A 12,136-nucleotide genomic window follows, 5' to 3' on the forward strand; every position below is an offset into this window, starting at 1 on the left:
GATCAAACACGAGAGTAGGGCCATCTGGTGAAAGTATCCTGTTATACTGCATTGCATTTTGTACAGTGTTTGGCTAACCTGTATCGAGAGGTGCTTTTCTCCCTTTAAAACTTTGAAATGAATAGCTCTGCCTGCCATTCACCAATACCAATACTATATACGGCACAGTAAGTAAGTAAGTTGGTAAGTTAGTAAGTAAGTAAGTGAGGAAGAAAGTTTTATTTAAAAAACAAATTTTAAACAGTGTAAAACTGACCAAAGTACAGCTGTACAGTGTCTAACTAAAACAATAATGAAAAGCAGTAAAGCATCTTAGCAGCATATTAAAGCATTTTAGCAGCATAAGGGCAACAAGCACTCCAATAGATTAATAAAACAATTTAACTTCATACAAAGTGTTAAACAGCAAGATAAATAAAAGATGTTAAAAGGCAGAAAGGTAAGAACTAAGGCTAAGGTGTAAAAGTGAGTTTTCAGTTTGGAATTAAAAGTAGTGATAGTGGGGGCGAGTCTGATGTCAGGGGACAAATCAATCCAGACACATGAGGCTGCCACAGCAAAGGCTCGGTCTCCTTAAAGTACAAGAAGGGACCGGGGAACATGGAGGAGGCCTTTCTCAGTGGATCTGAGGGCCCTGGGTCCAGAGTGGTGTTGTAAAGAAGCATGATCCTGGCAGAAGGCCTGCTTACTCACTGCAATGCCAATGCAGTGTGTTAGTGTCATCACTCACAAGCATCCACACACCCCCTCTGTTGGATAATCCAGTGAAGACACCACCATAGTCGAGCATGTCGACAGTGGCAGGCTGGCTATTAGGGCTGGGCAAAATTACGATACATATCGTTATCATGATGGAAAAGTGTCTATCATGCCCTTTTGTCCTCTATTGTTTCAATCATGATAAACTAATTGCATCCATTATTGTAGTTAACATAAAAATGTACTATAATTGAATAACATACATGTATTGCATTGTCATTCTGCACGCTTTAAGTTCATATAACTGTGAAAAGAATTTAAAAAGATCAATTTTTAAGAAACTTTTAAAGAAAGAAAAAGATAATGGCACAATAAAGAGAAAATAAATGTAAAGACAAAATAAAATACATGTTTTCACATGTAACTGTGGTATATCATCATATATATCGGTGATGTAAAGTAAACCATATCATGATATATGTATTTTTCCATATCGCAGCACTAACTATTAGTATCACTGAAATCAGATCAAGCATTCTGGAAAGTGTGTAGGCTTGGGTCTATGTAGGCCAGGCTGTGTATGTGTGTGTGTGTGTGTGTGCGTGCGTGCGTGCGTGCGTGCGTGCGTGCGTGCGTGCGTGCGTGCGTGCGTGCGTGCGTGCGTGCGTGCGTGCGTGTGTGTAGGCTGCTGTAGTGCTCTAACTGGTGCTTGGAGAGGTTTTCTAAAGATACATACACAGCGAAAGCCAGGACCGTCCGATAGCACAGATACCACCGCAGTCAACTAAGGCCAACTGACTATTGCCACCTACAATGAGATAATAATTAAGTGGCGTAGGACGTGTTTAGGCTGGTACAGTAGGCCCGGCTGGTGAGGGAGTGATCGAGCAGGTGCGGCCCTAGGGGTGGGCTGACTGGGCAGTTGCGCAAGGTGGCACCCGAGAGGAGGCAACACCATTGCCAAACCCCAAAATTGCCATAAACACTTAAAAATAGTTATATTAAAAGTCGCTTAAAAGTGTTATTTCTACACGATTATGATATTGTTGTAATAATAACATTGCTATTAGCTTATGGAGAGCATCGGAGGACACAGCCATGACGCTATGCTGTTTAAGCCACAGAACCCAAAGGAGCATGTCCGCCTGATCTACTACATCAAACTAGGGCTCATACAAGCGTAGTCAACCAGTCAAACTTAATTAAGCCAGTGCATCACAGTTGGTTGGTGAAGTTCTGGTCTTGTGATGTACAGCAGTGGAGGGTATCCAGGGATACACAGAGGCGGTTATAATGTCCGCTATGCTGTTTATTTACCACACACCGCGCTCTCCCATATCGTTGGTGTGTCTCTGAAGTAGTCAGAATATGTAGGGAATAGATCACACTTGGTTTCTTCTTTTTTTCTCTTTTTATACATCCATTGCCCAGATGCTAATCAGAGTGCAAGCTACTCCCTACGCGCTATGCTGTTTATTACACAGAACCCAAAGGTGCTAATCTAATCCAGAATATCAAACTGGTTAACATATAACCATAGTCGACTGTGTCATAGCAAGCAAGCTGACTGATCACTATAAAGACATAATAATGCAGCAGTATAGGAATTGTGTAGGAAAAAAGACTTAGATAAGCCAGTGCACGGCAGTGGGTTGGTGGAGTGCTGCTGTGCTTGACGAGGGCGTTTGAGGACACATACAGTAAGGGGCAGCCATGAGACCCGCACCACCGTTTATATGCCACCGAACCCAAAGGAGATCAAAATGGACAAACATTATTGCTATACCACAGTCATCATCCATGTCAACTGATAATTGCTAATATTGCTAACTGATAATGATAGCTAATTGACTCATCATTAGAAGGAGATAAAAATCGAACGGTATAGGAAGTGGTGCAGGCCAGTGCAGTACAGTGGGTTGGGGAAGTCCTGTGCTTGGAGAGGTTTTCTGAGGACACACGGGGAAAGCCATGACGGTCCGACGGCAAAGATACCACCGCAGTCAACTAAGGCAAACCGGCTACTGCCACTTCAAAAGAGATAATAATTAAGTGGAAAAGACAGTGTGCGTGTAAGTGCAGTGTGTAGGCTGCTGGTACTGCAGGCCGGGCTTCAGGGCTATATAGGCAGGCGGTGGGCTGGCCGAGTGCTGTGTTTGGAAGGAGCTTCTGAGGACACACGGGGGCATCTATGTATGATGTCCAGGCCGGCCGCTACGCTGTTTATGCCACAGAAACCCAAAGGAGCATGTCCGCCTAATCCAACCGACCGCTACATCAAAACCCAAGCTGAGAGAGCAGCCATGCGTGGGAATGCTCGCCTCAGCCGAAGCCTCAGCCTGGCTTGGGGGTGGGTGGCGGCGAGAGAGGAGGACAAAAAATGCTTCAGAGAGCCAGAAAGGAACAAAAAAAATCTCTGTGAGAGCACGAGAAAAATGGATGATTTGTGTCCGTGTTTATATACGCGGCGGGGAAAGGCCTTGAATGCCAGCTTCCAGCCGCGTGCCAATATATCTTAACTGTTCTGTAAACACAGGGGGACTTACTTAGTTACTAATTACAAGCAGGAACGTAACAGGTGCTTGATTTGCGCTCAATTCTTTCTAGCGGCTGTCAGATTTGGTGTGTGTGTGTGGAAAAAGCACTCGCAGACAATTGTGTGGGCTTAACCGCAAGTGTTTACAGGTACAAAGTCTATTGCCATTTTTCAGGTGCACCTAACTGTGCCCAATGTGGGCTGCAAGGGAATACAAAGGCAGCACTATTCTTTTTCGCTTGTGAGGGCACATTGTAAGCGCTGCTGCCTGATCACATATGTTAAAGATTAACTTTTAAGAAGTTAACTTACAGTATCAGAACAGATAGACACTGGGCGCTTTGGATAGGGGCGGCTCGCAAACCACAGTTGGTTGTTAACACACATGCACGTACGCACGCACGCACGCACGCGCGCACGCGCGCGCGCGCACGCGCACACGCACAAACACACACACACACACACCAACCTTAACATCTTTTAATATCTTTGTGGGGCCCTTCCATATTAACCTTAACAATAGCTAAAGAATCCTAAACTGTGCCCAAACCAAAACAATTCCTAACCCTAACCAAGGAGCGAGGGCCCCAGCATTTGGGGGTGCTCCAATAACAGTGGCTTCACGAAGGTAGATTGGTGTACACACACACACATACACACACACACACACACACACACACACACACACACACACACACACACACACACACACACACACACACACCTTCCACTCCGATGGGGAAGGGGCATTACTGTAAATCACTTCACAAGCCACTGAAACTAATCCAGGCATCTGTCTCCCTGATTCTGGGGTGTGTTTCTCAAAAGCGTAGTTGTTAGCTTGTTAGCAGATTGAGTAGTTGCCAATGGGAAATTGCATTGCAAACAACAAAGTAGCTAACGTAGTTACCAAAAATGCAAAAAGAGGGGGGGGCTGCCTGCGACACTGGCAAAAGGGACTGGGACACAGAAAAAGAAGAAAGGAAAGAAAGAATGAGGTAGCAAGACAGGCAGAGAATGAAGAATGCTGATAGTGGAGAGAGAAACAAGAGAAGAAGTGATGACAAAGTATGGGATAGGGAAATGCCGTAGATACGAGACAGAGAGGGGAAAGAAGGGAAAAGATAGAAGTCCAGAAACAGAAAACCAGGGAACGAGTGAGGAAGACAGAGAGAAGTAGAGAAACAGTGATGAGGCAAGACAGAGAGGCAAAGAAAGAGAGAGTACAAACGGACAAATAGACAAACAGAGAAAGCAAGCAACATAGTCAGAACCAAACACAGTCAAGAGAGAGCAGAGCAGAGCAGAGCACAGCACAGCACAGCACAGCAGAGTGGCACGTGTAGAGTTACTGTACACAAGACGACGAAACAAGACAAGACAAGATGAATGTCTTGTACTTTTAAAAAAGCAAACGACTAACTAATGCTACTTAGCATTCTGCACTTATTGTTCTGTATAGGTGCACAGATAGGTGCTAAAGCACCTGCCCATTTGCCCTACTGCCCTTTTTGAAAGTTCTTTCTTTGTTGATTTTTTTCACAACGACCATCTGGAAAAGCTTGACAATTGGCATGATCATCTAGAAAAACTTGACGATTAAAAGCGTCTTATAATAATGCCTCAATCTAATCATTATATAACTTAGTAAGGCAGCCGGAAGGTCCTTAAGCAACAACGCCCCCGCCCAGCACCTGCCCTGCCCCCCCAAATGTCTGTGCATGTGCACACCACTGTTGTTCTGTATATTTCCTGTGCGCTTTATATCTGCAAGAGTTATACAGTAAGCTATGATTGTGTCCTCGATTGCAAGTCACATTGGATAAGAGCATCTGCCACATGTAATGAAAGGAGAGCTCCTACCTGTCCCCCTTGTGGAGCGTGCCGTGGCCGTGGCGGCTGTGCGGGGCATGTGGTGCCTGAAGGAAGGGGGCCGCCTTCAGGGGGATGAGGGCTGCCGCCGGGCTGCCGCCGCCACTCACGTTGGCCGCCTTCCCATGACCACCAGGGACGCCACCGCCGGTCCGGAAGAGGGCCGCTTTGTCGCCGAGGCTGTCGGAGCTGCTGCGTATCTCTTCCAGTGCCTTACTCATATCACTTTAGTGGGGCGCCGGCCGGCCGTCTTCTATAGCCAAGGCATCATCTGTGGCAGCCAGGGGACAGGCACACATGTAGAGAGAGAGAGAGAGGGAGGGAGGGCAAGGAGGAGGGGGAGCGGGAGAGGGAGAGGGAGGGGGAGAGGGAGAGGGAGAAAGAGAGATGAGGGGGTTTGGTTTGGGCACTGTGTGGCTTTGGGTGTTCTGTGTGTGTGTGGCGGGGGGTGTCTGGTGGTGGTGGTGGTGTGTGTGTGTGCCCGCATGCGTGCGTGCGTGCATGCGTGTGTGTGTGTGTGTGTGTGTGTCTGTGAGCGTGTCTGTCTGGAAAGGAGAGAAAGACAGAGAGAGAGAGAGAAGATCGAGATTGAGAGAGCGAGATTGAGAGAGCGAGAGAGAGAGAGCGAGAGTGAGAGAGAGAGAGATCCTCTCTTCTCCCTGCTGCTCAGGCTGGCTTCATCTGCTGTCCGTCAGGCAGGCAGGCAGGCAGGGAGGCCGTCCCGTCCCGCCCGGCAAGGCAAGCCGATCCCTCCTACCAAAACATGATCTGCCACAATAAAGTTATTTTTAACGCAATGACTCTCGGATGGACGAGCCCCTCCGCGCTCTCTTTGACAGCCCCCAGAGTCTTCGAACCATAAAACAAAAAATCACACACAAAAAAAACAAAAGAATTAGCCAGCCAGATATTTTCGCTCTTTTTTTCCTTTCTTGTTCCTCTGGTCATGTACAGTGCAACTCTTCAAACACAAAAAGATGACCAAAAATGATTGTGTACTTTATCCCTCTTTTTCCATCCTGCAGCTATGCACTTTTTCCCACCCCCTGATTTTAGTCTTTGTGCTCTTGTCCTCGTTCTTGCTCTTCTTCTTCTTCTTCTTCTTCTTCTTCTTCTTCTTCTTCTTCTTCTTCTTCTTCTTCTTCTTCTTCTTCTCTTGTGCTTCTCCTAGTTAGTTAGCGCTGCCTGCACGATCAAGAGCCCACAGCCCCGGGAGCACTGGCTCTTCTTCTTCTTCTTCCTCCTCTTCTTCTTCTTTCTTGGAATGCAACTTAGGTCCGTAATGAGCTCTGGAGGGTGGCCAGCAAGCCAGCCCAGTGCTACTGCTGCTGCTCCGACTGTTTCTTTGTCACAGTCTCTCTCTCTCTCTCTCTCTCTCTTCTCCCTCTCTCTCTCTCTCTCTCTCTCTGGCTCTCTCTCTTCTCTCCCTCTCTCTCTCTCGCTTCTTCCCCTCTCTCTCTTCTCTCCCTCCCTCTCTCTCTCTCTCTCTCTCTCTCTCTCTCTCTCTCTCTCTCTCTCTCTCGCTCTTTCTCTCTCTCTGGTTTGTACTTTAAACTCCCTGAGTGTATGTGTGTGCGTTTGAGTGTGTGTACTTCTGTGTGTAAGCATGCGTGCACGCGCGCGTGCCCGCGCGTGTGTGTGTGTGTGTGTGTGTGTGTGTGTGTGTGTGTGTGTGTGTGTGTTTGTGTGTGTGTGAGAGAGAGAGAGAGAGAGAGAGAGAGAGAGACAGAGACAGAGACAGAGACAGACAGACAGACAGACAGACAGACAGACAGACAGACAGACAGACAGACAGACAGACAGACAGACAGAAATTCAGTGTGTGAGTGTATGTGTGTGTGTGCATGTGGACAGGCCAGGTACCTCCCGGAAAGCAGTGCTTACATTCTTGCTGTGTCACTACTTGGAAAGATTGGAACAGTCAGATGGGACTAAGTAAGAATGCCTTTTATTTACTGGGCACGGGCACACGCGAGTGCACACACACGCATGCACGCACACACATACACAGATACACACACACACCTACAGCTACCAAAGATGTGAAGTAGGACATGCCACACATTCTCACTTGTGGTGCGGTCCGTGTGCTCCACATCTGATGTGGTTCTCTAATGCCCCATCACCTCCGCGCACATTGCTGACACTGGGGGAGTTTTTGCCACAAGGCAAAGCAGTGAGCACACCAGCACACCAACACAGAGCCTGGCACACAGACAGAGAGGGACCGACAAACATGCATGCTATTTGTATTACTTTACAGACAGACAGACAGACAAACAGATGGACAGACAGACAGACAAACAGACGGACAAACAGACAGACAGACAGACGGACTGATGGAAAGACAGACAGCCAGACAGTCAGACAGACAGACAGACAGACAGGTAGACTGGGCTGTTGCTGCATACTGACCCCGGAGGACATTTTAGCAATGTGGCACACCCACAGAGACAGACAGACACGCAGACACACAGACACACTAACCGTCACACAGACAGCATGACCTACAACAAGCATGGAAGTAGATAGATACAAAAAGACAGAGAGACAGATGGAAGCACAGAGAACCAAGCAACCCATCCCACAGATAGACATACAGCCCAACAGCCTGACAGCCTGACAGCCAGATAGAAAGTCAGACAGACAGACAGACAGACAGACAGACAGACAGACAGACAGACAGACAGACAGACAGACAGACAGACAGACAGAATGTCAGACAGACAGGCAGACGGACAGATGGACAGATGTACGGACAAGTGCTCTCCACTCCCCAGGATGTCATGCGGTGCACAGGATGAAGCATTCAGAGTGCATGATGTCACCGGCATGTAATTAAAGACACATCTTTAGGGAGACGGAGGGGTGTGGAGATGAGAGAGGAGGAGAGGAGGAGGAGGAGGGGAAAGAGAGGAGAAGAGACAGAAGAGGAGAAGATGAAGAGGGGAAAGTGGCAAGGAGAGGAGGAGAGAGAGAAGAGGAGGAGGGAAGGGAGAGGAGGAGAAAGAGAAATTGTAGAAGAGGAGGAGGGGAAAGAGAGGAGGAGAGAGAAAATAGGAGGGAAGGAGGAAGGGAAGGATAGGAGAAAAGGGAGAAGAGAGAGAAGAGGAGGATGGAGAGGAAGAGACAGAGAAGAGGAGGGGAAGGAGAGGAGAAGAGAGAGGAGAGGAGGAGGAGGGGAAAGAGAGGAGGAGAGAAAGGAAGAGGTAGAGGAGGGAGAAGAAAGAGAAGAGGAGGGGAAGGAGAGGAGAAGAGAGAGCAGAGGAGGAGGGAAGGGAGAGGAGAAGAAAGAGAAATTGAAAAGAGGTGGAGGGGAAAGAGAGGAGAAGAGAGAGAAGAGGAGGGGGAGGGAGGAGAGAGGGAAATTGTAGAAGAGGAGGAGGGGGAGAGAGGAGGAGAGAGAAAATAGGAGGGAAGGAGGAAGGGAAGGAGAGGAGAAGAGAGAGAAGAGAAGGAGAGAGGAGGAGGAGGGGAAAGAGAGGAGATGAGAAAGGAAGAGGTAGAGGAGGGAGAAGAAAGAGAAGAGAAGGGGAAGGAGAGGAAGAGAGAGAGAAGAGGAGGGGAGGAGGAGGGAGCTTTGCAGACCACATGTCTGTCAGCACCTTTCTTCTGCCTGCTGAGGCAGGAGCTCACCTCAGTGAGAACACTTAGCACACTCCGCTTAACTCTTTCCAGCACCCCACACCTCTTTGGCACTCTCGCTCACTCTCCCTCACCTCACTATCTCTTGCTCTATCTATCTATCTATCTATCTATCTATCTATCTATCTATCTATCTATCTATCTATCTATCTATCTGTCTGTCTGCCTGCCTGCCTGCCTGCCTGCCTGCCTGCCTGCCTGTCTGTCTGTCTGTCTATCTATCTATCTATCTATCTATCTATCTATCTATCTATCTATCTATCTATCTATCTATCTATCTATCTATCTATCTATCTCTCTCTCTCCCTATCTCGCTCTATCTCTAGTGGTCTACCTGTGTCCTTGTCCTCACCGTGCAAACACCATTCCACTCTGCCAGTGCCTGAGCGCACTCCCGTTTGCTCTTACCAACAACCACACACACACGCACGCACGCATGCACTGACACGCACACACACACCCACACTCACACACAACCCCAGGCCTCTTTCTCACTCTTGCTTTATTTATCTTTCTCCCTCTCTATCTCTCAATCTATCTCTTGAGGTCTATCTGTGGTCAATCTTCCACCGAGCGTGGTGAATCTATTTAAGCCAGGTGCACACTCAAAATGTAAAAGTTCAATGCAAAGAAAAGTTGAAACGCACTCTGATGACCTCCCTTTTAATCCCTTTTAATTTTGAGACGATTCGAGCCAACACAGCCCCTTCTCCACAGAATTTTACAGTAATCTGGGGTGTACTCACTTTTGTGAGTACATGTTCAAACATTAATGGTTGTATTTAGTTTTTTTCTGAGTGAACAAAAAATTTAAGCGGTTAAATATGTTGTTAAAAGGTCACTAATCATCGTGTCAAAGTGAAATTTCTCTAATGCTTTCCTATGAAAAGATATACAAATTTGCAAAAACTGTGAGGGGTGTACTCACTTTCGTGATATACTGTAGTTATGCTGAACCATCCAGTTTATTTTGACAGAAGGACTAAATTAATGCAAATGAGCCAAAGCAATTGAGAAGGATCTATGCCATTTTGATGGTACTGACCATTTATGTGGGAGAAGGTCTAGTGCTGATTCAAGAATGAGCTGTTTTGGGAGGTCTATGACATTTTGCTAGTTATCTGAACTGTTGTGCAGAAGTGTAAGAATGTTTAGCCAAATGACCCAAAATGTATAAAAATGTCATCTCGGTTTCAAAAAATTATCAAAACCAATCGAGAAAAACTGTAATGGAAATGTAGCCCCCCTTCCTCCCATCAGTGCATGTCTCCAATACTGTGCTGCCCCCCCCCACACACACACACCTCTCCTACCTCCTGCCCTCCCTTCCCTGGACGGTGCCTGCATGGTTTGTTTGGCTGGCCGGTTGGTTGGCTGGTTGACTGGCCGGTCAGTTGGTCTGCCTCACTGGGGCTTTTGGGGAGTGAGTGAGTAAGTGAGCGAGGGACGCCACAAACACAATGACCACTGCCCCGCCTGGCTTGGGTTACCTTTTCACCGGGGCACCAGCGTCTGACAAAAAAGGGCCCCTCTCGTCCTACGAACCCACCCAAAGCCATCTGGGACAGCAGTGACTGCTGAGACCCCCCCCCCCCCCCTCAACCACCACAACCACCACCACCACCACCACCATCCGTCTCTGGGGAGCCAGAACGCACTTACACTGCACAATGGCTCCCAGAGAGGGAACGGAAACAGGCCCACACAGCAGAGGAGCAGGGTTAGGGAACTGATAGCCCAGAGACCTTGTTGGGGAGGGAGGGGGGGTTGAATAGCTCAGGGACTGGGAGACTGACTGTGGACTAAATGGCTGGCTGGTTGATTGTGTGTCCATGTGGACTGGGTGTGTGAACTTGCAGGATTGTGGACTGGCGTAAGCCAGTGTGTACAGTGTAGTGTGGACATACAGTGCGGTGGATGTGCACATATGCACAGGGACAGGGTTGCTGGGGGTTGAATGGCTGGAGCCTAAGTGATTGTGTGTAGATGGGGTGTGTCTGGTTGGGGGGGGGGGGGGGGGCAGTATGTGTCTTTAACCCTTTGAGGAGTACAATCACAAATATGTGATTAGAATTTTGCCAAAAAATTGAGTTCTCATTATGATGTCATAAGGACTTTGCGAGATTTTTAACATAGACTTGGACCTTTAGAGTGTTCCAGTAAAATTCTAGAAGAACTGAGGAAAAGTCCTTACTCCTCAAAGGTGTGCACATAGAGTGACTGTTGAGGGCCTGGAAGCAGCGGTTCTGCCCATTTGGGGGCCCTTGGGGAAATATAGTCACAGGGTCCTTTTCAATTACTTTTCACTAGTATTTTCCATGGTGAAGCTGACTGTTGGGGACCCCTTACAATGGGCAAATGTGATGGGGCCCTAAACACCTACCTAGTCTGCTTATTGGTAAAACCTTCTCTGGGGCCTGGCCAAAGCGGTCAGTGGCCCTTGCTCGTATCCAGACGATGTGCCTGGTGAGATACTGTACGTTTGCAAGTGTGAGCAAGGCCGCGGTGGGTGCTGGCTGAGGTGCACCGATCCTCTCACTGAAAGCCCGAAGACAAGGTCACCCAGGCCAAGAGACCGTCGACGGACTCCGGGGCCCGCCCCCCTAAAAATAGCTCTAGGGGCCCGAAGCTGCATTTCTCTGGCATCAGTCAATGCAAACGCTTTCTAATTACATTAAGCACACAAGGAGAGTCAACGCTAATTTTAGACGGCTGCTGGCCGACCGCTTGTGGCCGGGCCCAAGCCGACCAACCTCCGTCTGCACGCCGTCCCACCACGGTGACAGTGACAGGGGAACAATGGGAGTGTGGTGGGGGGAGGACTGTGGCTTTGGGCCTTCATCCATTGTGGGCTCTCTCTCGGTCCCAAAATGTGAAATACGGGTTGACACCGGAGGGATGATGAGGATACAGGGAGAGAGAGAGAGAGAGAGAGAGAGAGAGAGAGAGAGAGAGAGAGAGAGAGAGACAGCTGTTCCACATCTGTTCTCGTTAATCAGTGTGCTGCCTTTGCTGAAACCTCAAGAGGAGTACGGAGAGAAGTAAAGGGTGAGTGTGTGTGTGTGTGCAGATAAAGAGACAGAGGCAGAGAGAGAGAGAGAGAGAGAGAGAGAGAGAGAGAGAGAGAGAGAGAGAGAGAGAGAGAGAGAGAGAGAGAGAGAGAGAGAGAGAGAGAGAAAGAAAGAGAGATGGAGAGAAAGAAAGAGAGAGAGAAAGAAAGAGAGAGAGAGTGAGAGAGTGAGAGATAGAGCGCTAAGGGCTTCCATGTATTGCGCATGTGTGAAGGCTCCCTGCCACACGGCCATGTTGGGGCTTGCTCTGGTTGGGGGGCATGTTACAGCCCCGCTTGCAAAGCCACAGGCACACTCTGCCTCTCTCTCTCTA

At 48.3% G+C, this 12,136-nt stretch overlaps 1 protein-coding gene across 1 annotated transcript in view; it reads right to left on the reverse strand.

Moving 5' to 3' along the window:
* grb14 (growth factor receptor-bound protein 14) overlaps positions 1 to 12,136 on the reverse strand; it is a 110,663-nt gene that overhangs the window by 89,489 nt on the left and 9,038 nt on the right. Inside the window, exon 2 of the mRNA XM_063214060.1 lies at positions 5,099 to 5,378. Coding sequence (XP_063070130.1) covers positions 5,099 to 5,328 — 230 coding nt within the window. The 5' untranslated portion in view covers positions 5,329 to 5,378. The remainder of the gene's footprint in view (positions 1 to 5,098; positions 5,379 to 12,136) is intronic.

Source organism: Engraulis encrasicolus, chromosome 13, assembly GCF_034702125.1.
Source record: "Engraulis encrasicolus isolate BLACKSEA-1 chromosome 13, IST_EnEncr_1.0, whole genome shotgun sequence".
Classification (NCBI taxonomy): Eukaryota; Metazoa; Chordata; class Actinopteri; order Clupeiformes; family Engraulidae; genus Engraulis; species Engraulis encrasicolus.